At 43.0% G+C, this 24,810-nt stretch overlaps 3 protein-coding genes across 4 annotated transcripts; 2 read left to right on the top strand and 1 right to left on the bottom strand.

Annotated features, from left to right (window-relative positions):
- Positions 1-18: 18 nt before the first annotated feature.
- On the bottom strand, positions 19-2,774 carry LOC133514490 (3-mercaptopyruvate sulfurtransferase-like). The gene is made up of 2 exons (XM_061846236.1): positions 1,853-2,774; positions 19-834 (listed from the first exon to the last, which is right to left on the bottom strand). Exons 1-2 carry the CDS (start codon positions 2,439-2,441, stop codon positions 536-538), a joined length of 888 nt encoding a protein of 295 aa, XP_061702220.1. The 5' UTR covers positions 2,442-2,774; the 3' UTR covers positions 19-535.
- A 3,774-nt stretch (positions 2,775-6,548) lies between these two features.
- On the top strand, positions 6,549-18,438 carry si:ch211-256m1.8 (uncharacterized). Of its 2 annotated transcripts, none has more exons than XM_061847398.1 (4): positions 6,549-6,567; positions 11,795-12,236; positions 12,318-12,716; positions 14,085-18,438. In XM_061847398.1, the coding sequence occupies exons 1-4, from the start codon at positions 6,554-6,556 to the stop codon at positions 17,985-17,987; spliced, it is 4,758 nt and encodes a 1,585-aa protein (XP_061703382.1). In that variant the 5' UTR covers positions 6,549-6,553; the 3' UTR covers positions 17,988-18,438. The 2 variants fall into 2 exon arrangements, with proteins under 2 accessions (XP_061703382.1, XP_061703383.1); XM_061847399.1 differs by lacking the exon at positions 6,549-6,567 and adding an exon at positions 8,376-8,438.
- A 4,399-nt stretch (positions 18,439-22,837) lies between these two features.
- LOC133515142 (mitochondrial ribosome and complex I assembly factor AltMIEF1-like) lies at positions 22,838-24,387 on the top strand. Its single transcript, XM_061847466.1, has 2 exons — positions 22,838-22,987; positions 24,138-24,387. The coding sequence occupies exon 2, from the start codon at positions 24,175-24,177 to the stop codon at positions 24,385-24,387; it is 213 nt and encodes a 70-aa protein (XP_061703450.1). The 5' UTR covers positions 22,838-22,987; positions 24,138-24,174.
- Positions 24,388-24,810: the final 423 nt, after the last annotated feature.

Raw genomic sequence — 24,810 nt, 5'->3', positions numbered from 1 at the left:
AACAAAACCACAAACCCACAAGATTTCAAGTTGTATTTAATAACAAAGTGTGATATCATCTGTATTTCTACCGGCTTCAAGATTACGCAATTGAGTCTCTTGCAAACTCTTCTAAAAAAAAAAGATGATCATTTACTTTTCTAGTGAATGAATAAAGAGAATGACCCACGAGGGCGACATTTGTACAAAAACTGAAACCATGGATTTCATGACAGATTTGCGAAAGGCAACTCCTGTTATCAAAAAGTGCACTTTCCTCGTGAACCAGCAATCCAGGCAGCACAAAAGATTGTCGATTAAAAAAACAACCACTAATTGTGCACTGTAAGCATTTCTTGTACTGTTTGAAATCGATTATTTGCATAGGGTGGTAGATAAAGTGCTTGACTGCACATTTCTGCAGACTGTTGCAACCTTGGACTGGAACTCTGCTCAAACAAATAAGATTTTAACTACGCAATCGGCGGTTAAAGCCTGTTTACCAATTAGTGACTTTGGATTCGCTAAGCTTGTGACAACCGCGTCGATTCCCGCTTCAAATTTTCCGTCCGTCTCCCTCTGAGATGACGTTCTCGGGAGGCGCCCTTTTAAACCACTCGGCCCAGGAGCCGTCGTAAACGCACACCCCCGGGTGCCCGAGCAAGTGCGCGGCCAGGACGACGAGGCACGCCGTCACGCCCGAACCGCAGGTGGCCCACAGCGGCTGGTCCAGTTTCACCCCGGCCTCCGTGAACAGTCTGGACAGGTCCTCATTTGCAAGGTACTTTCCGGAGGCGTCCAGGAAGGACGTGAATGGCATGTTGACTGCGCCGGGGAAGTGGCCCGGCAGCGTGCCTGCAAATACGGGGAAAAAATGTGGCGTAAACATTACGATTGGCTGACGGTTGATAGCATTGCGCAATCGTGTTTCGAGTATTATTTTTTGGTGAGCTTTTCGTTTGATCTTTTTGTTTTGTTAAACGCTTTATTCCAATATGTAAAATGATTGGTTGAGTTGTATTTGAGTAATTTAGCAAACCATAATGGCTACCTTGCTCGTAGACTACACCATTCGATTTAATTCTAGGGATGGATGGACCGATTTTCACACGGGCCGATTATTGGCATTTATTTTTTAAATCCAATGGCCCATAAGAGGAAATTTTAAAACTGGGTAGCTTTCAGCTATCCATCCATTTTCTTTGCCGCTTATCCTCACAGGGGTCGCGGGGAGTGCTGGAGCCTATACCAGGAGGCGGGGTACAACATCAACTGATTGCCAGCCAATCGCAGGGCACATGGAGACAAACAGCCACACTCAAAATCACATCGAGGGGCATAATTTAGAGTGTTCAATTAATGTTGCATATTTTTGCGATGTGGGAGAAAACCTGAGTGCCCAGAGAAAAGCCACACAGGCACGGGGAGAACACGCAAACTCCACACAGGCGGGGCCGGGATCGAACCCGGGACCTCAGAACTGAGAGGCCAACGCTTTACCAGCTCCCCCACCGTGCCTCCAGCTTTCAGCCCGCTATTTCATAATAGTTTCATTTTATTTCATGAGATGCTGCTGCTGACCCTCAAAGGGAAACCTTAACATTTGCTATATTTACATTTTGGAAACCTTTATGATCTGCGCACATTTTTGGGGGGAGCAAATGTCAGCTTCTTGACTAGTAATAATTAGTGCTGGACCTGAAAACCACTCCATCCAATGCCTCCACATCATCTTTTTTGTTTTTGTTTTTGTGAAACAAAACAAAATCCTTTCCTCGGTCTAGTGTCCCCGTTTTGATCAACTACGACTAAACGTTCCAACTTCCGTACACATTCTACGTCACAAAGCGGTACATTACGAAAGATCCCTCACCCTCTCTGGGCTCCGGTTCGAGCCCTCTGTACCTGCCGGCCGACCTTGCGTCCACCACCTGGACCTTCTTGGAGCCGATGTTGTCCAGCACGTCCTCGTATGTCTTCACCCACGCAAGGTTCGGGGTCGCCTGGAAATCTCTGCGCTCCGGCTTCACGAGTTCCGACGTCACCGGGCGCCCTTCGGCCAACCAGTTCTTCATGCCCCCGTCCAGCACCGACACCGAGCGGTGGCCGAACAGACGGAACATCCACCAGACGCGGGGGGCGCTGTACGACCCGAAGCCGTTCGTGTCGTACACCACCACGTGGGTGTCGTTGCCGATGCCCAGCTCGCCCACGTAGCGAGAAAAGTGGGCGCCGGTGGGCAACATGTGGTCGTAGGGCGAACTGCGGTCACTGCATTCGTCGATGTCGAAAAACGACGAGCCCGGAATGTGCTTCTCGGCGAACTCCGCTTTCGGGTCCCGTTTGGTTATCGGGAGGTACCATGACGAGTCCAGGATCCGAATCTTGGAGCCGACGTGGCCGTTTTTGATGGCGTCCGCTAGCCACTGGCCTGAGACCACAGCGCGAGCCTGAGCCGCCATGTTGGAGTGCAGACGTAATTCGCCCGGCGAACAGCAGAGGGCACCGCAGAGGCCTTGCTGGTCAAACAGCACTTGACGTTTTTCCACACTTTTTACAACCAAGATTCATCATCACCAATTGACGCGCCAGATGACTTGAAACAACCTCCATACCCGTGTTTTAAATTGTGATCATTTATAAACAAAACAATACAAGCGCCGCCTTGTCCTGAAAAATGTGATGGTACAAAAATGTCAAGAAAAGCTTTCTAGAAGTTACATTTAGTCAATTAGAGCTCGGCGGTGTGTGCAAAGCCATGGAAAACACAGACTAGACAGCGACACGCTATTGTCCCACCTGTTTGCTATCAAGTTAGCGTACAATAATTGTCCACAATTTACACAGAAACATCACAAAATATCTTAATGTGAGTTTACCATCATAACCAGTTAGTGAAGTACAAAATAAATTGTTTACCATTATTATTAGGACAACGTGTATTTTGGAACCATCGGATTACATTGTACGTTGCTGTGTGTCTGTTGCTTTTTGCAAAATAAATTATCTGTGGAAAGTAATTCAAATTAGTTTAATAAATTATCTGATAGGGGACGGCACGATGGATCAGCTGGTGTACCCCGCCTCCTGCCCGTTGACAGCTGGGAAAGACTCCAGCACTCCCTGCGACTCACGTGAGGATAAGCAGCAAAGAAAGTGGATGGAGGATCTCATTGGTGTTATCCTTGTTTTGTTATTTATTTTGGAATGGATGCATCTGAATGCCTTGTCTCTGATGAGAGGAACAGCCTACACCCACATAATTTTTTTTGGGCCAAAATGCCCCCCCCACCCCCGAAAAAAAAAATGAGAAAAAGAAAACACGTAAAACTGACCAAGTAAGGCAAGGCAATACTGGGACTGGACTTGTTGACATGTGACATGGATTGAACCTATGACACAGTTTTGTGAGTTCAAAGGGTGTCTAGACTTTTACCCCCCTACAGCTTTGTTTGTTTAGCATTTGAATGTTAATGATTAATTCCTAGCACAGCCCCAGTTATGAGACAGTGCATGCATTTCTGTCGCTGCATTATCTCGGTTGTGTGTTTTTATTATTTTTGTCGCCGTTTCCCCCTGCACAAGTTATAGTTCATATTAATGGTCTCATGTTTGACAGGACAAAAACCCTGAATTTGAACCGGGGTGTGTAGACATTTAAAAGACGAAACAACCATTCACAGCCGTGGGCAATTTAAAGCCTTCCGTGTACCTCTCATATATTTTTGGAAATGTGAAGAGTTGGAAAAAAAAATACACTTAAACGCCACACAAGAATGGCTGATTGGAACTCGTAACCTCAACTGTGAGGCAAAGGCACTAACCACATGTTCCACTTACCAGCTAAGTACATTGAGAAAAGCTATTACACCAGATGATTTCACCAGAATGAATTCATCCACAGAAAAAAAAAGTCGTTAGTGAGTCTGGAGAAAAAAAAAAAAACAAAAACAAAACAAACAAAAACACATCTTAGCCTTGTAAATCCACTTCGAAATCTTGCTACATGATGCATTTGGATCATAGCACAGATTGCAATATGATGTTCCCCGAAGAGTTCTGGAACACGTTCCCGTGGGTTTTAAAATCTTCCCTCTTTGCAGGTCTCTGATATGAAGACGCGTCGATTAAATCCAGCAGTAAATTCAAGACCAGATGCACGCGATATGTAATTTACATATTTAATGTGTATTACATCGCCACATAAACCTGGGGGAAAAAGAGGGAACAAGAGAAGAAAAAGCCACTTATCCTCACAACCGTGCCGCCAAAAGATTTTTCCTTTAAATAAAAATAAAAATAAAAATTCCGTTCTCCGCTCTGATGCAAATGCACCGTGCTTCAAGATTTAAAACTGGATTCGAGCCGAATCCTTGACCACACCAACACGGCTGGTATCTTTTTAATCAGACTCACTAACGTCTGTTTTTCTGCGGATGAATCCATCCTGGTGAAATCGTCTGGTGTAATAGTTTTTGCTCAATGTCTGCATCTGCAAAGTGCAACGTGTGGTTAGCAAGTTTGCTACACAGTGGAGGTTCTGAATTTCAATCCACATTCAAACAACCAAAGCTGCCGGAGGCCTTTAAGCATCAAAAATTAATTATTTTGAACAGATAATAATAATTTTATTTTATGTCAAAAAAACTTTTTTTTTCTAAATGGGAGGGGGTGTGTTTACGTCTGCTGAAAACGTCAGGGAAGGAAGACGTGAAACAGCAATCAATGTTAACACACAAAGCGATGTTTGTCGAAAACAGTGAGTGAATCCAACGGCAACAATGGTTAACATTTGGACGTTTCAAGATGGCGATTGCAGTTAACGTGTTGTTCATCCCAGCAGAGTTCAGGTTGAAGGTCGCGACCATCTGCAGAAACGTGCAGTGAAGCACTCAACGAATCACCCGATACAAATAATCGATTACAAACAGTGCAAAAATGATTACGCTGTACGAAGCACGGTTCTTATAGTTGTTTGGAAAGTGACAATTTTTCATGACACTGGATTGGTGGTGGAAGAACAAAATGCACTTTAGGAAATTATTAGTTGTCTTTAGCAAATCTTGTTTTTCTTACGCTTATCAGTCATTCTCATTGTTCTTTAACCAGAAAAGTAAATCATCACATTTTCTTTGGGAAGGTTTTGTTCCGGCCTCCATTGCAAAATATCGTAGCTGGCAGAACTAGAGATTCCATCACCATTTATGGTGTGAGATATAACTTGAAATGTTTTGTTCAATCGTTTGACGTCAACACAATGGAGCTTGACAAATTGTTGAGAAGAGTTTGAAACATTTGTAGATCGCCACTGTGCCGAGAAACGTTTTTGTTTTTTTTTTTACCATCTGGTCATTTTCTGAACTGCTTATCCCCACAAGGGTCGCGGGAATGGCGCAGCCTATCCCAGTCAACTTTGGGCGAAAGGCCGATTTCACCCTCAACTGGTCGTGTGGTGATAAATATGTTTCTTAATTATGGCCTCAAACAAATGGCTGATGAGTTAGGAGAATATCAATTTGCTGTTCTTATTTTTCCCTCACTCCATCCAACGCGTTCCTGTATAACTCCCCCTTTTTTTTGTTCACCTGGTGGTTGAAGAACACTCTTCCCTGGACGATTTGTCCCATGTCCTTGTACATACACATGACACATGACACATGACACATCAATGTTCCCCGAAGGGTTCAGTACCCCCCATCGGTTTTAAGATAGAGATAAAAGTGATAAAAGATGCTGCTGGTGTGAAAAGTGTGGCAGCTGCACTCGAAGAACGAAGAGCCTGGCGTGTGCTTCTCGGGAAGCTCTCCTCCATTCTGGACTGGGGTCAACCCAGCCGGCCCTAAATTCAAATTTAAATAAAAAAACACAACTCTGGGCGGCACTGTAATAAGTCTCCCACTAGCGGCGAAAGGCACATTCAAAATAAAAGCCTGTCAATAATACAGACATCAATGCCCTTTGGTTAAGGAACGTGACTAACAAGGTTAATTTGGATCTTGAGATGCACTTGAAAAATGTAGTTTATTTGGCATTTTATATTAAAAAAAAGTGTAGTAAATGGACTGTACTTATGCAGAGCTTTATTTACACTATCACGGTGCCTAAAGCACATTAGGAAGCCCCACATTCACGCACACATTCATAAACCAATCGGTAACCGCTGCCATGCGAGGTACTGCCTGGCCCACCGAGAGCAAACCAGGAATCAGTGTCTAATTGACCCCTCCGTGGATATTGCGCAATCCGCGTCACTGACCAATCAGAGGCCAGAGATCTGCATAAACCAAAGCCCGATTTTGCTCCCGCCATTTTCTCAGGCAACATTGCATGCTCCAGTATAGGTTTAGTTAGCGTTTTATCGCGTATTTGGGTTATTTAACAAAAAATATGGTTAAGAGGTGTAGTCACGGACTTTGTAATAGTGACGACAGGTATCCTGAAAGGCTAGTTGGTGGAGTTCCATTCGTACCCTTTCCAAAACCGAAGACCCAGTACGAAAAATGCCTTCGATGGATCAAACTTTGTGGAAGACCGCATCATCAACTAAATCCATCTAATATCAACCGGAACACATATGTTTGCTCGAAGGTATGCCCTATATTTGATTTTCAATACATGCCTCGTATAAATGAATGAGACGTTCTCCGCTAGCATAACACCGCTACGTGTGAACGATTGACACACTTATTCTTTGTTGAGCGATATTTAGCGATGATCGGACTGCACAAACGTATGGATTTCTTGCCGGCTCGCGGCCGAAGCTTAACCAGACTGCGTTTGCACGAAGATATGCCCTAAATTTGATTTTTAATACACGTCTCGTATAAATGAATGAGACGTTCTCCGCTAGCATAACATTGCTACGTGTGAATGATTGAATGAAATCAGAAGCATGGCGTCTCTCTCAGTTAAGAATGTATTGTATTTAGAATCTATAATATATCGTTGATTTGAATGAAATCAGAAGCATGGAGTCTGTCTCAGTTCAGAATATATTGTATTGTATTTGCCTTTTTTACCGTTTGTCTTACGTCAGCGCACGTGGCGTGACGTCACTTTCAGGAGGCGTGGTTAAGTGCCCTGTACGGAGGGGTCAATTGCCCGAGGACACTTCAACATCTGGACAGTCGTAACAGGAATTCGAACTTGCTATTCCTACTCAGCCACAGCCAGGCCAAAATAATCCAATTGGTGTTGCAAGAGAAGTCCAGATCTCGGTGACAGACCACCAAGGACTATACTTAAAGAATTTAGATAAATATTTGATATTGCATTTCAAAATAAAAGTGTCAGAAAACGATTTGATATTGCATTTAAAAATAAAGGTCTCTGAAAACTGCATATTTTGCTCTCATTACTAGTGATTGCAAAATCATTAAAAAAAAACATGTTGGCGCTCTCCAAATTTCATGTGGCATTTCAAAATAAAAGTCCACTCATCTACATTTTTCACTGTCACTAGCACTGACTTAAAAAAAAAAATCATGAAAAAAAAGTCTGAGCTAATGCACCACCAGTCCAGTCCTGGAGGACACAACACCGCCACAAATCTCCGACAAAAAATTTCCAATCCAAATCTGTTGTGGCATTTCAAAATAAAATTTGTCGAACATTTTCCTGGTCGTGCACGTCTACTTTTACCCTATAATTTTTTTTTTACCTCCATTGAAATGTTGGTGTGTCCTATTTACGCTGGTTGTACAAGTTATAGTTCACATTATTGGGATAAAAATGTTTTAAAACGTTATCTTAGTCTCATTTTTTTGATAGCCCCTAAAACCTTCAATCTGAAGATGAATTAATTGAATTGACCTGAAAATCATATTTTTGGAATGCGGAAGAAAATCTGATTGAAACTCATAACATCAACTGTGAGGCAAACACGCTAACCACACGTTCCACTTGCCAAATTCATACACTGACCAAAGCTATTACACCAGACGATTTCCCCACAACGTTTTCATCCACACAATAAAAAGACGTTAATGAACCTGAAAAAAAAAATCAAATTCCAGATATGTTGATGCGATCAAGGATTCAGATCGCACCCAGAAAGAAATTATGATACACGATCCATTAACACAAATTAAAAAAGTCAGTAGGACACCCCCACGGGTTTTGCGCTGCGCCGTTTTTGCAGGTCTCCGATAGGAACGACGCATCCGTTCAATAAATCCTGGCAGGAAATTCAAGATGAGATGCGCACGACGCATAAATAACATGTATATATTTTGTATTACATATACATATACTTGCAAAGTGGGGAAAAAGGGAACAAGAAATGAAAGAGAAAAAGGAAGTAGAGTGGGGGGGGGTTAAGGAGGGGTGCAAGAAGAAGAATTTAAATTGCTTAATGAGAGTCACTGCGTTTCCATTAGAGTGAAGTCGAAGTTTTCTCCTGTCGACAGTTCGTCTTTCGTTCTGACTGGCCTGATCCGGGAAAAAAATTCTACATTGAGGTGAGGAGAACTTCACGTTTGCTTCATTTTTCCGTTCCTTCATGAGTCTTTCTCATTTGTACTGTAACTGTAATGCAAAGAGAGGGCCCAATTTCAACAAATGTGGTACATTTTTGCAATCCAAAAGTTAAAAAAAAAATGACCTCGGGACAGTGTGATTGCTTGCTAATGTCCCCTACCCCGGTAATATATTTTCTAAAACGCCATCCGAACTCTTAAAGATAATGAACAATAAATCCGAACGGAGAAACCAAGACAAAGAGTTGAATTATGTATTACAGCCATCCATTTTGTTAGCCGCTTTTCCTCACAAGGAGCCAATCCCAGCCCTCCGAATTATGTATTGTTAAATTAAATACGATTTGTAAAATTGCAATGGTGCAAAACTAAGAACCCGAAGATTAAAATTACAATCACAGTACATCGGAAATGGATTGGCGACATAATTAATATCATGCAGCCTCTTGCATCAGCTCCCTCGGAAAAAAAAAAACACACAAATACACGAGCATCAAATTAAAAAGCTGTACGAATGGATGGTGTAAATCTGCACCCACGAATGTGTGTTTCTTGCCAGTCTCTCTCCCCAAATATTGATTCTCAATAAATAATATTTTGAAATCTATATTTGTAAAACCACCATCAAGTACATGACAGTATATTTGAGCAAATCCTTCCTACGATATGATAATTGTACTTCCATGGTTATGAGCAGCGCCGGGCCCAAACTTTTTGGGGCCCTAGGCGGACTTTGATTTCCCCCCCCACCCCCCACACACTTTTCCATACTCCATACAATATTTACATGTGTAATTTTTTTCCCAGTCTCCCCAAAACTCCGTATCCTTACGCTGTTTTAAATTGTGCTTTCATTTTCATTTTTGGGGTCACTTTTATGCCCCCCAGCCCTGTTTTAAATGTTTAATTTCTTCGTATTGAAATTCTTTTAATCACGTAAAGCACGTTGAGTTGCGTTGTGCATGAAATGCGCTACATACATACATTTTGCTTAGCTTTATAGTTTAAGGGTAGCCTAATTTTTTTCTGATGCCTCAAGCTGTCTTTTGTGACTGAGACCTTTTTGAGTGAAGCACTTTGAGGTCTCGGTCTTGGTTTCAGACACAATGCAGAGTGCTCCATGCTCGCGAGATGAAGTCGGACTTTCCGTTTTTTTTTCGGCAGTTGTGAGAAGGAAAGATGAGAAATGGTCATGTGTTTGCTTGTCTCGGATACCAGATTAGACAAAATGAGGTACTGGAAGTGACTATTCTCTCAGACTTGATCCCGCTTTTGGGTGAGGGTTGGGGTACCCCCGAGACTGTTCTGCTCACCTTATGAGCAATGCAGTTTTAATTCAACCTGACATACTCACAAGACGTTTTATGACTATGGGAGATTGTCCAAACCAGCTTCTACTGATCTAGTTATTGAGCGACTGGAATCACAAGACAAGTATTCTTGCTGTCCAAATGTTCCAAGAAATCCATATATCCTGTGTTCTGTGAAACATTTGAACTCATTTGCTTGGGGTCAAGAGAAATTTGATTATTAAACTGCAGCGACAAGGAAAGGTCCAAAAATCTGCACGGCTGTCGGGTGTACTTTATTAGAATCTCCTTTCCCACAACCAACTGAGGAATGAAATAAAATTGACAAAACGCTTTAATAAGAAATGTAGTGACGGTATTTGCAAGGACAGATTAGAAGCAACACATCTAACTTAATGTTACATTTTGCCATTGATGATTGATGCAGCTCTCTTCCAAGCCCATGTAGGCATGATGGTTCTGAAACCTATAGTGAATGCACACCTGATGAAAACTGACATGCTTATAACAGGCCTAGGGATGGTTAAATGAGCTGGTAGAATTCATCCATCCATTTTCTTTGCCGCTTATCCTCACAAGTGTTGCACGGCACAGTGGACCAGCTGTAAAGTGTCTGCCTCACAGTTCTGAGGTCCGGGGTTCAATCCCAGACCTGCCTGTGTGGAGTTTGCATGTTCTCCCCGTGCCTCCGTGGGTTTCCTCCCACATCCCAAAAACATGCAGCATTAATTGGAGCCTCTAAATTGCCCATAGGTGTAATTGTGAACACGGCTGTTTGTCTCTATGTGCCCTGCGATTGGCCAGCGACCAGTTCAGGGTGTACTCCGCCTCCTGCCCGTTGACAGCTGGGATAGGCTCCAGCACTTCCGCGACCCTCGTGAGGATAAGCGACTAAGAAATTGGATGGATGGATGGATGGATGGATGGATATATATATACACAGGGTGTCCCCAAAAATGTATACACACTTTAAATAATTAAATTTGTAAATTCTTTTACATGTTAAGTTATTTGAATAGAAAAATTGATGTTTATTATAATTGAAATAATTTTTAACATGTAAAATAAACCCTGTTTGTGTCTGTGTGTGTGTGTGTGTGTGTGTGTGTATATATATATATATATATATATATATATATATATATAGAGAGAGAGAGAGAGAGAGAGAGAGAGAGAGAGAGAGAGAGAGAGAGAGAGAGAGGGAGAGAGAGAGATAGAGATAGAGATAGATAGATAGATAGATAGATAGATAGATAGATAGATAGATAGATAGATAGATAGATAGATATATAGATAGATAGATAGATAGATAGATAGATAGATAGATAGATAGATAGATAGATAGATAGATAGATAGATAGATAGATAGATAGATAGATAGATAGATAGATAGATAGAGTTGGCTCAGACCAGAAACTGAAGTGTTCTGTGCTGTGTCAATTGAGACAAGCTTCTAGTGCAGTGGAGAACATCCAGTCAGTTTAAAAAAGAATAATAAAACACACTTACATGGCCAATTAAAATACACGGAAATTATTTTAATTGGTCATTTTTTTATCTCCAAGACCCGATATCAAAACCCTTATGGCTCAGTACCAGTCTGTGGACTGTTGGTTGGAGACCATTATGCAGTATGCTGATGTTTGGCGAAAGGCAGTAAAACTAAATTCTCCTCCACTAGATGGCAGAAGGTCCAATAAATCTCTTGCCATTCATAGAACAGAAAAAGTCACGTGGCTCAGTGTAGTTTTATCGGCTTTGAGTTCAATGAAACAAGGCCAGATTTCATATTATTGAGACTTTTTGTGACAATTGGTGTGTTATAAGGTTTTCTAATGTAAAATGGTTGCCCTGGCTCGATAAATGTTGGGAAATGCTGCATCGCTAGCCCATGGTTCAAAACAGCATTGAACATAACAAACTTTTTCATGCTTGCATGAATCTTTTAAAATGATAATTCAGTAACTTAATGTTACAAATAATTTTAAAAAAGCCCTCTTCCTCACCCAGCTTCCTAACTTTCAACAGGATGGCTCTCGAATACCCTGCTCCAGAGTTGGACGTGACCTTGCAGGAAGTTTCTCGCGTTCTGCAGCTCACTTTAAATCCCGATCGCTACGCTGACTTCAAAAGCACACTGGAGAAGCAGAGACCACTTCTTGAAGAGGCCCAGCAAAAAATTGCATCCAGCTCTGCAGGTCAAGAGAACTGGGGGACGGAGCACTTCAAGAAAAGTCTGCTGTCCTGCGCAGACCCGTTGTCGACCGCCTCCGCCCTGCCGGTTGTTCTTCTGCCATCCAAAGCGAAAGGATGCAACCAGTTGATGAGGGCGGCCGCTCTGCTTTGGGCAACGGCAAAGTTGCACAGCGAGCCAGAGATGCTGGACGACGACGTCGCCTTGGAACGAACCCAGCAATCGGAGGTTTTTGCTGCCACACGAATTCCTGGCAAGAGTCAAGATGAAATTAAGGTATGAAAAGAAAAATCGAAATATGTCACAAGTGGACTTTTTCATGATCTTGTGTCGTCTTGTGTATTTCTCTCCATATAGGTCTACCCAGAAAGCATTCACGCCATCATCACTTGTGTTGGAGGAGTCTTCCCGATTGACATACTGCAGCGTTCCAGCACTAGCGAGCCGTTATCTCCTCGATCCTTCACTGACATTTACAACCAACTGGCTAAGATAGCGGAACAACTCGCCACGGGAAGCCAAAATGACCCCTTGGACATTTGTCGGCTTTCTGCATTGGATCGCAGGTCCTGGGCAGCCATCAGGGACGAGATCGTGGAGAAAGGAGGACCTGCTGCGGCGTCGCTGCAGATAATGGAGAGCGCTGTGGTGGTGTTAAGTCTTGAGGACTGCAACGCGCCTTCTGAACTGGGTGACGTCCTCAATGCAGTAAGCCTGGGAGGAGGAAATGGCCCATGTCTAAGATACTATGACAAGGTAAGATTCTTTACACAACATTTTATAATTGTCGCTAATTCCAATAGGTATCGGCTAACAGTTTCCTTTTTAAAACCCGCACAACAAATGTCTTGAAAGTTGACGGTGCATTAAATGAAAAAAAAATTGGAAAACCCAGTATTTATCAGAAAAGGCAGGAATAAATATTCATTATCTAACATCCACAGATCTCAAAGTGTATGTAACTTTTACTGTATTTGCAACAATTGTTATCTGTACAGGCCGGCACAGTGGATCAGCCGGTAAAGTGTTGTCCTCACAGTTCTGAGGACCCGGGTTCGATCCCGGCCCCGCGTCTGTGGAGTTTGCATGTTTTCCCCGTGCTTGCGTGGGTTTTCTCCGGGCACTCCGGTTTCCTCCCACATCCCAAAAACGTGCAAGATTAATTTGACACTCGAAATTGCCCCAAGGTGTGATTGTGAGTGCGGCTGTTTGTCTCGATGCGATTGGCTGAAAACCAGTTCAGGGTGGACTCCACCTCCTCCCTGTTGACACCTGGGATCGGCTCCAGCATGCCACGCGACCCTTGTGAGGACAAGCGGTCAAAAAATGGATGGCTGGATTATCTGTACAGATCAGTGATTCTCAATGTGCGTCGCCGTACACTGTCTTCCTCTAGTGGTCTATGAAAGAATCTCTGTATTACATATTCAAACTGCACATAATGTTACAGTGCCTTAATTTTTTCCCTCTAGTACACCTGTTAGGTTCAATGTTGTTATATTAGACTTTTAAGTGCAATATACATCCATTTATTTTTTTTAAATATACATTGGTTTTCCAACGATTAAGTAATATATTTGAATTTTTTGTGTGTGTACAATACATTTTAAATGAATCATTAAGTCACTTTTTACCTTCCAATATTGAAATCCAGTGAAAATGTTCAAATTGTGCATAATTTTACAATGTCTTATATTTATATTTCGGGGAATAAAACCTCGATTTTGATAAACACACAGACCTACAACTATACATTAATGTACTTTAATGTTGGTCATTATAATGGTATAAAGAGCCACATTTTTAAAGCAGGATTTGGTGTAGTACATTTGATCATCATTTCATTGAAATATAGTCTGCTCCATTTTCAGTATCAGACCTTTGTGAGTTACACAAGTTGAATCAATTTCTTCAATTTCACGTCATGATACTCACAAGTGAGGCTGTTACAGTTTGCATTGAGACTTAGAAGCGAACCCCACACCTGATGCCACGTTTAAACTTTAAATGCCAGCCTGACAAATTTCAAGCTTTCAAGTGGTTGGCCTCATTACATTTCACAGTGAATGGGTTGTTAATTCTTGGCACGCAAAAGTACACTAACGAGGTATCTCTTTTCGGCAGGTGGTGAACCTGGCGGTGTTCAAGGACTGCACAGCCGGGATGATTTTTGAGCACTGCACTGTGGACGGGATGGTGGTTGGCCTCATAACTGATCGTATTCACCACTTGTCCGAGACAGTTGATTTAAGCCTAATTCATAAGAATGCAGCTAAAGAGAATGGCTTTGCCAAAATGAACGACACCGATCCTTTACACTCAGTACCCCTAAAATTTGGTTTGAACAGCAAGGAGAGCACCAAGTTATGCCCTGAGTTAAAATCCAAAAATCCACTTCTCTCATTTGATCTGCCTTCTTATCCTGATGCGTTTTCAGCTCTCAGAAGCCAAAGAGGCCTCTACGGTGTTTGGATCAACTTTTCTTTGCAACTTTCCCTGATGCAGACTCTTGGGGAATCTGCGGCCACGCACATGCTCATCACTCCGACACACATGCGCCACTACAAACATGGCCGTTGTGATCCCACCTACTCGGTCAGCGTGAAGTCTCGCAAGTTGGTAGATGCCTTGGCCTCAAGCCTTCGCCCAGACAACACAATCCAATACACAAATGGCCTTCTAAATTTGTTCCATGTTGCATATTTGCAATACAAGACTCTCATCAAAAACACCAAAAGTGGACAAGGGGTTGGTCCCCATTTGGCTCTCCTTCGTAAAGCTTTACCAAGTGACAATCAATTGAAAAAGTTTTTGGACCCCTTTGGATGTCCCTCCGTGTACCTCACCGGTCTCGACCTGATGGAGGGAGTGGAGTGTGCAGTTGGAAATGTTTATGCCCAAGATCAGCTTGCTGTAACCTACCTTGGGAAAAAGGACAAGGTTCGAGTCATCCTTAATGGGAAAGGCAGCTTCTCTCTGGTATTGGAAAAGCTTCAGGAAAACCTGAAGAAGAACATGAAACTAGTGATGCTTTTAGCGCTCAGATATGCAATTGCATGTCAAATGGGAGCGTTGGACATTCTCCTCAAAGAAAACCAAACAAAGAACGTGAATGTTGAGATGACTCACGCTCCATTGAACGACAACAACAAAACAACACCGGATTCAACCGCAGACGTAGGTTCGGACTATACTCTGGTGATACATGGCGGTGCTGGCGAGGGAATGATGCTGGACCCAGAAGTGACAGATGTCATTGAGTTTGCTCTTCAAACAGCCTTAGCCCTTGGATCGCAAGTGCTTCAAAGTGGTGGGCAAAGTCTGGATGCAGTTCAAAGATCAGTAGAAGCTCTGGAAGACTGCTTTCTCTTCAATGCGGGTAAAGGCTCTGTCTTCAACAGAGAAGGCAAAAATGAAATGGAGGCCGCCATTGTGGATGGCAGTCAATTGAAGTCTGGAGCTGTTGCCTGTGTGCAAAGTGTGAAGAACCCAATAAAAGCAGCTCGATCTGTGATGGAAAAAAGCATACATTCCCTCCTTATGGGAGAAGGCGCTGAAGAATTTCTACAAGGGTTGGAAGAACAGCCGAAACCTGTCAAACCTGATTATTTCTACACTGATCTCCGTAATGCAGAGTTAGCTGCCAAGCTCAGGATTGTAAAACCTGCAAAAAACAATCATCCTCAAACAGTTGGAGCCGTGGCATGGGATTGTCATCGTAGATTGGCTGCTGCATCCTCAACAGGTGGATTAGTGGGGAAGCTAAAAGGGCGAGTTGGTGATACAGCAGTAGTTGGAGCAGGAATATATGCTGATAAAACGTTGGCAATTAGCTGCTCTGGAGATGGCGACGTGTTTCTAAGACACACTGTTGCACAAAAAATCGCCAGCCTCTACCATCTTAAAGGCCGCAGTCTCAGGAACGCGTGCAGAGAGGTGATCACAGAAAACCTGAAAGATGTATGCGCAGGAGTCATTGCAGTTGATTCTAAAGGGAATGTTGTTATTGAAACAAACGCCGGTGTCATGTTTGTGGCTTCAAATGCGGGTGGAAGATCAAGAGTCGAGGTGCTTCGACCCCTAAAAAATGTCTCTAATGTGATCTGGGAAAAAGATGAACTGGTTGCGTACCTTAATCCAAACCCTTGGACCCCTGGGTCAACTGTCTTGACCAGAAAAACTCTCAGTGGGGTCCAGAGCGTCTTCCATTTGGCAGAATCTGATTATGTGTCTCTGTTTCAAGAAGCAAAATCTCTATCAGGTACCCTTTGTGGAAAACTGGGAGTTCAACGTTGTGCTTTGGTTTTCTATCCCAACCCCAAGCAATCAGCACAAATCAGGCTGCTCCCCCTACATGGTGTAGGGCCAAAGTGGCAGCCCCATCTTGCCAGCCAAGAAGAATTCTGCTCTTACAGCCCGGGATATTATTCCTCTAAAAGTGGTCCACGTTGGGATGATGCAGCACTGGACAAAGTTCAAGCCCAAATTAGGAAAGCCTCACCAACCGCAAATGCGCCCCCTAGCTTTGAATATTTCGGGGCTTCCTCTGATGATAACCTATTCAGCCGCATTGTACGAGGAGAGGAGCAACAGTGGCGGGTTTGGGAAGACAGTCAACATGTGGCCTTTCTAACACCTTACCCAAACACTCCTGGAATAACTGTCGTGGTGCCACGCAAACCGCTGCCCAGTGACATCTTCAAACTGAGTGATGATGACTACAAAGCTCTGATCTCGGCAACGTATAAAGTCGCCCAACTGCTGGAAGAGGGACTGGGAACTCAATATGTTGCACTAATCTTTGAGGGCTATCAAATTAACTACGCTCATACCAAGCTGGTCCCTGTGCTACCTTTCACAGAAGGTCTCAAGATGGCTACACCGCAACCAGAATTCTTCCTAAAATACCCTGGATATGTATCCTCACTTGATGGTCCAGCTGCTGACCCAGATGAACTCAAAACGCTGCACTCCAAAATCACTCAGTGCCAGGCTCCAAAATCATGGGAAGACCCTGAGTCCCACTCCATAGTCGCGATCACGAGTCAGTGGTACCGCAGCGTGTTCCAGATACAGAACACTCTTTTCCACAGCACCGTGGAGTATTTTAGCAATTCCTGTCAATATTCTTATGCGCTGACGCCTCTCACTACAGACGCAATCTCCTCCCCAATGGGTCTGGGGTCTGATTCGGAGCCGGTTTCTGTGAATCTTTTGGGTCAAAACATTTACCTAGCAGACTCTATGCAATTTGTGCTTGAATATTTCCTCCGTTTCCAAGATAACCTGCAGGGGACCTATTACATATCACCCAGCTTCAGAGGAGAAGATCCTGATGCCACACACTTGAACCAGTTCTACCATGTGGAGTGTGAACTGTTGGGTGACATAGACTGTGCCATTTCAGTAGCAGAGGGATATTTGCATCATCTCACCAAGTCCATGCTGAAGAGACACTCCGATCTAATCCTCAGCATTGCTGGCACCCTCACACATGTCACCATGATTCTGAATAAATTGGATGGGAAAAAACCCCTACCACGAGTCTCTCTAGACCAGGCCATTCCAATGATGCCTTCTGATGATTGCTTTGAGTGGGTACAAGATGGCCAGCCGCAGTTTGGCAGAAAGCTTACACGCAAAGGAGAGCGAGTGTTGATAGAAAAATATGGCGGCTTTGTTTGGCTGACCGAGATGGACCATCTAGGAGTTCCCTTCTACCAGGCCTACGTGGAGGGCAGTGGGCAGTCCAAAGCCAAGGCTGCAGACCTTCTGCTGGGCTTGGGAGAGACTCTGGGTCTTGGTGAACGTCACCCCACTTCTTCATTGGTACAGGAGGCCCTCAGACACCATGCAGTTCCCCACCAGCCCTATAAGTGGTACACTGACATGCGCGAAGTGAAACCACTTCTCACCAGCGGGTGGGGGATGGGGACGGAACGATACTTGTGCTGGCTTCTTCAGCACAACGATGTCAGAGATATACAGATTATTCCGAGGCTCAAGGGAAAGAAGTATATGCCATGATCATCAATACTCTGCCGATAAATACCTTATACACAGCAAGAACTGTAAATCATATCATGCCTCAATGATACAAATTATTGGAATCACCAGGTTTTTTTTGTCGTATTTATTTCCAAATTTCTTTCTGTTTCAATGGCAACAAGAAATTTTTACTCCTTTGATTCTTCAAAAAAATGTACAAAAATGAGCTCTGCATTCAGTTTTGAAGTCTTACGCTATTTAGACGTTTTCATCAATTGACCGTTTTCAACTTTTCATATGAATTTACAAGAACTGTACCAGGGAAAGTTGCAGTAATAGAAACTATTACAAGGTTGACAAATATGTAATCACAGCATAGTAGAAATAATGAGTGTAATGATGGCCTTTTTTTGCTTATTTTGTGTAGTTTGTTTGCTTTACCACTCATTTTTAAACCCATGTTAGTAGAATTTTGATTACAAATGTATGCTTCTACAATAAATCTTTTACAAAAAAAATCTTGGCTGATTACTAAAAAGGGGCTTGCAGTTTAATACATCACAGCAACTCAAAGCCAAATGGAGGCGGGAGGAAAAACTAAAGAATGGAAGCAGTCCAAGCTGATGGGACGCTTGGTAAGTGCAAAGATTCTTGAGCGGAATCCTGAAATGATCGGGACTGCACTAATACTATTCTGATCTCATCGTCAGGGTCAACCGACTAAATAAATTGACATGATATGATACAGGGTGGCATGGTGAATCAGCTGGAAAGCGTTGGCCTCACAATCCTGAGGTCCCGGGTTCGATCCCAGCTCTGCCTGCGTGGGTTCCCTCTGGGCACTCCGGTTTCCTCCCACATTCCAAAAACATGCAACATTAATTGGACACTCTAAATTGCCCCTTGGTGTGATTGTGAGTGGGGGTGTTTGTCTCGATGTGCCCTGCGATTGGCTGGCAACCAGTGCAGGGTGTACCCCGCCTCCTGCCCGTTGACACCTGGGATAGGCTCCAACACTCCTGCAACCCTTGTGAGGATAAGTGGCTCAGAAAATGAATGCATGGATGCATGTTACTGTTCTAGTCATTTTCTAACAAGTCTCAATCAAAACACTTGCATTTTAAGAAATAAACATCGAGATGCGAGAGAGATGATCGGGAAATTTACCAAGAAAATGTCCGCAGAGAAATGGCAAGCTCTTAATATTGTCTTACCGTGCCAGACAAAAGGTAAACACCTGCAAAGTCTTGTTGCGCAATGACACTCAAAAGTGTAGTACTGCTACCGTGAGTAGTGCATGCAGTATTAGCAGTATCCAAAACAATTACTGGCCAAGTGGAGTGCATTTGTGTTTAAATGTTATTATCAATACATTCGTATTCAACCTAATCAAATAGAACTGTTTACTTGAAAAAATAGGTTCAATTTTAGTTCATTTTACATGCATCCATCCATCCATTTTCTAAGCCGCTTATCCTCACAAGGATTGCGGAAATGTTGCACCCTCTCCCTACTAACTTTGGGCGAAAGGAGGAATCCATTTTAACTTTAACAAAATGATTTTTTTCCCTTTATCTGGATGCAGTGTTAATGTTCAAAATGTAAAAGTGGCTGTCAGTAATATTAAATAGGCAGTACAGTTTGGTGATATAACTACTGTCCTGTTTTTGGAGGAAAACGTAGGTCTACTACAATGTATGGTACTGTATTTTAATGTTGGTCATAATGTTGCTACATAGAAGCTAAGTAATTTTGAGGTGGTAATTCGTGTAATAGGTTTGACAAAACCTGGAGCTCAACTGGATCCAGAAGGCCAGGGGCGTAGCCACAGGGGAGGCCAGTGTGATGGTCTGAGCGCTCCCGGTGCTGAAAAGTCTCCTTGTGATTAATGCGCATGTGCGTATATTCTGTGAACTTCCAGCCAGTCTGAAACATCCCCATCCATGCTTCAACATGTGCCATTCGACAACATGTCGCCGAGCGTTCATGTTCACTATGGAAGTCTCAGAAAGATGAACACAGCGCATGTAGATAAATGTGTATATCTTTTTATCAGCTTTTGTTTTAATGTTAGGTTAGGGTTAGGTTATCACGTATGTTAGCTCCCTGTATGTAGAAGAAGGGGAACTATGAGACCGGGGGATTTCCCAGTAAATGTCTGCTACGTACCCAGAGTTCCCCTGTTAAAAACGCATGCCATCACAGGGAGACTTTTCAGCACGGGGGAGCGCTCAGACTGGACAAGCACTGGACCTCTCTGAAATCTGATTGGACCGCACAGATGACACCCTGATGATTGACGTCAAGGGACCAAACACCAAGTCAAGTTCTTTTTAAGGAAAAGCAAGTCAGGTAATCGTAAATTGCACAAAGAGAGAGCAGATAGAGAGAGAGAGAGAGAGAGAGAGAGAGAGAGAGAGAGAGAGAGAGAGAGAGAGAGAGAGAGAGAGAGAATGATTGAGTGGGCGGGTTCCCTCTAGAATATTGAAAAATTACGGCAGTTGATGAAGTTGTGTTTGTACGGAAGCGTCATGCTGCCACACACACACACACAAAAGGTTTGTGTACATTTGTGTGTACATTGTGTTGTAAACGTTAATAAAATTGTATTTATGAGCACAAACCTCAACTTCTGTGTGCTTATTATGTTGAATGCAACATGAAGAGACTCAGATTGCTATTCTTTGGTCGAGAAACAAATTCATTGGTATTGTTTGTGATCCCTTTGAATTAGCCTTGGCCACCAAACTGGCAACCCCAAGGATAAAAGTCTGGCTCTGTCACCGCAGAAGGGAACATGACTTTGCAGGAGCAAAAGGAAATACTTGAACTGGGCTCAACATGTGGCCTAAAGCCGGAACTATCTTTGGACATGTCTTTTGACGGAATGCTGCCAAGGAATTCCCCATTCTGGCAAACAGAATTTTTGTTTGGGATTGTATTATGAGATTTTTCTTACACGTAATGTATAATATGTGTTACCTTAAAGGTCAAGTGTCGTCAAACGGATAATTTTTGGTATATTATTAATGAAAAACCCGCAGCCAATATGGTGACGTGTTTTTTCACCACAAAACATGATTTTGACGTATACAGCTTTTTGCAACTCCCGCAATGAAAATCCTCTCGAGGGATTTGTTTTCAAGAAGAAGCAGGAAGTGACGTACAGGACAGAGGCGCCCCCTAGTGGACTCTTTTATTTCCATTAGTTTTACCTACGGGAAGGTCGCTCGTTGTTCCTTCGTGTTAGCCAAAATGCTGGAAATTGCTTGAACACTCGGGAGAATGGAATTACCCTCCATCAGTTTGAAAGAGACCCTGTTCGTTGTGAAAAATGGATTGCAAGGGTGCAGAGGACGAGAGCTTCGTGGGTTCCAAATAACAGGTAAGTGCGCATACACCTACTAAAAAAATAATAGTTTTGGGCGGACCACGTAATCGGTCTCTCTCATAACGTAACAAAAGATCCGCGTATGAAATGTGTCGATGTGCACATACAGCTACTAAAAAAATATAATAGTTTGGGGCGGACCACGTAATCGGTCTGGCTCATAACGTAATTAAAGATCTGCGTATGAAATGTGTCAATGTGTGCGTTGCCCAGCCAACAATGTCTCCATAGTGTTCATCGAGTACTGGGGCGGCTTTGAACATACCCCTAAAAGCAGCATGCCTGGCTCCACCTCCTCCTTATATGCCACCACTGCACAGAAAAGCAGCCACACCGGCTGAAGTGCCGCATTCGGTTACGCATGGGCTTTGCAACGGGGGCGGCTCTGAAGAACCCAGCCGAGAATGTGTTACTCAGTCGCGTGCGCACATAAAGCGCTCCGGCTCGACTGTGACTAAAGCAGCACCGCTCGGCTCTGTCATAAGCCACACCGGTCGTCTGCGATGACGCGCGATGGCTCATCTCTGCCGCTGGAGTGGATCGGATGGGATGCGCTTTGGCCGTGATCGGATATCATTTCAATATGGCTCGAAACAATAGTGTAATATTGCCCTGAGGGGTCGAAACAATAGTGTAATATTGCCCCGGTAACTTCACTCGGTTGTGTGGTGTTGTCCTTTTCGAAAACAGCTTCGGTGTCAGAAGGGGCGTCGGAAAAATGCGAATATCTCTGTTGTTCTGCTTCCATAGTAAGCATAGCGGAAGTGACGTCAAGGACAGATGACGCGACTAATATGGCAACCACTTGGATGTCGAGGGACACTCAATTGCGCAATTTTGTGCATGGATGACGCACTCTCCACTCACTTTTTTTTGGTATAGACATTGAAGTAAATACTGTTATATGTATTTTTCATTACAATATTTATTTTAGAATGTTTACAGGGATGACACCCGGGCTTTAAGTAATATGTTCTTTGAGAAAGCTTATAAGTCAATGTATTCTCATTTTAAAATGTTTTCGCCATTGAAATTAATTGAAATTCCTTCCAGGGTAGGAAAATCTAATATATAAATTAAAAAAAAATCCCCCCATACACTGTAAGGGAAAAAAACAGCACTGTACAGTACTGTGTTGGCTTTGTCCCTTTAAGGGGCGTGGCCCAAATAGTACCATCGGACTTGGACTCGTTAATATCACAATCGTACAGTTTTTATATTTTGACTCAAAGAAGTGATACTATTTTCCCACTAAGTAGTAGTCGTATTCTTTTATGAATATAGCACTGATGAGTCAAAAAAAAAAAAAACGAGTCACACTTGGAGATCCAGTTTTACACAAGGAAGATTTGCCATAACGACAAACGTTGAAAAATAGGTGTTAATTTGTTTTAGGTGTAAATTTGTTTTTTATTTGAAGAGAAAAATCCACGCCTCACTACAATTATTATTCATAATTTGAGAATTCCCCACAAATGATTGCAATTAGCATTTTCGTTGCGCCCTGTCAAACTATCGAATTAATTTACCCGGAAGTAGAATACGAATCCTCTATTTGTTTCCGGTTGTGATAGTACAGTAGTGGCTGACCCCCGGCATTGGGAAGGACTGTTGAGCGTTCTCAAAATCATCAGTTTAATTTTAACACGTAAGTGCTTGTTTTTTGTTTTACGTGAGGTCAACTTGACATTTTATCCCTCGCCGTGTGTCGTGCGTGTTTTACGTTTAGGTCAGTGCTTGGCTAGGTCAGTGCTTGGCTAACGTCAGTGATACGCTAACGAGCAAGTCACAAGAGTGACTTTCCTTCCAGTCAGCCATTTTCTAGTTTTGAAATGAACCTTTGCAACTTCCATGTATGTGGCCACAGTTGTGATCATTTCATCACTGAGATTGGAACTCAGATAGGCACTCACGTTGACGTTGGGTCTGCGTAGTCGCTAACGTTAGCTTCAGCCTCTGAGCACTGGAAACCTGTCTTATTTGCTGCGCGTGTCAGCTATCTCGCTAATGTCTCACAATGTGCTTATTTTCTTGGATATGTGGTATTTGAATATTATAATATATTGAAAGCTTTTGTTCAGAATGCACTGTGTAATGTTGTACGACTGTTGAGAGAAGCTGTTCCCGAATCTCGGTCTATCTATAACCCTGTGTAAAGTGTGTGGCCACCGTTATAGTTGTTGGTTTAGAAACGAGATGTTGACCTTCTGCATGATCATTAGGTTGTGCAAGACCTCCACCGAAGCTAAACAATGCATAAATTTGAAAGTGACCCATTGCGCAAGCTAAAGGGTTTATATGTCCGTGTGTTTGTTAGTTACTTAGCTAACTACTTCCTGGTGAATGAAAGATGACGACCAGACAAGGTGCCAAAATGATTCTGGGGGTCTGATTATTCAATTGGTATCATATTGATTCACATCGAAGGGAGCAAATATAAAATAATTAAAAAAATGCACCCATATCCAAATCATCACTAACATGAAATGATTGTTGAAATGTAATTGGTTGTTCCTTCCACTATTCATTTAGAGTGTCTTGTGGACAGTTTCCCATTATTGTTTTAATAGTAATTTTGACTGGTGGGCAAAACGGTCAAAAGAAAGCTAATGGTGACCAAAGACTTTTGTACACTACCCTAAATCTCTTATTTACTGTTTTGCATATTCAAATGATAGAGGTGGCCTTCCACTCTTTGCACAATATTGTGACTAATTTCTACTCTACCAGTTGTCATCTTATTAAATCAGAATTTCTCATTTGTTCCCTTCATCATGCTCCTTTTCTACCGTATCCAGGTACCAGGGTTCCCCCCCTCTACAAGTGTGGTCCCTCATGGGCGGCTGGTCTAGCAGTGCTGTGCTGCAGCTGTACCGGGCGCTGCTCCGTGCAGGGCGTCACCTTCAGTACACCGACCGCAACTACTATCGCCGCGCTGTGGCTCGTGAGTTTCGGCGCTGCCAAGCCCTGACGACACCCGAAGACAAGGAGGAGGCTCTGAAGAGGGGCCAGTTCTTCCTCAGTAGCCGATTGGGTGGGCTTATGTAGGGGGTTTTGGGTGGGGGGGAAGGTCATCTTGGAAGTATTTCTCCCAGGTGAATTTTCTAATACTTTATCTGTAAAATTCAATTATTAATCTAGAGCCAGTTCCGCTTTTCGTCGTATGCCCGTTGTATGGGTTAACCCATTCGTGGGCAGCGTCCCATTTTTAGGACATCACGGTTTTCAACGATTATGTCCTTCAGTATGTCAAAATATTTAAGTGTTTTAATCTGATTCTGTTTTTTGGGGCGATCTACTAAGAAAACCCAAGTACCCTCTCTCAGGCAGTGTCCCATTTTTTCCAATTAGTAAAGTTATCATATAACTTGCCAATAAACGAAAAAGAAGTGTTACTTCCTTGATTGTGGCCTGTTAGGAGACTTTTATCTCAATAAGGCAAAAAATTGCCACCCTGCCCACGAATGGGTT

Source organism: Syngnathoides biaculeatus, chromosome 16 (genome assembly GCF_019802595.1).
Source record: "Syngnathoides biaculeatus isolate LvHL_M chromosome 16, ASM1980259v1, whole genome shotgun sequence".
In the NCBI taxonomy this organism is placed as follows: Eukaryota; Metazoa; Chordata; class Actinopteri; order Syngnathiformes; family Syngnathidae; genus Syngnathoides; species Syngnathoides biaculeatus.
The sequence above is the reverse complement of the archived record's forward strand: the minus strand, read 5'-3'. Positions and strand labels throughout refer to the sequence as shown.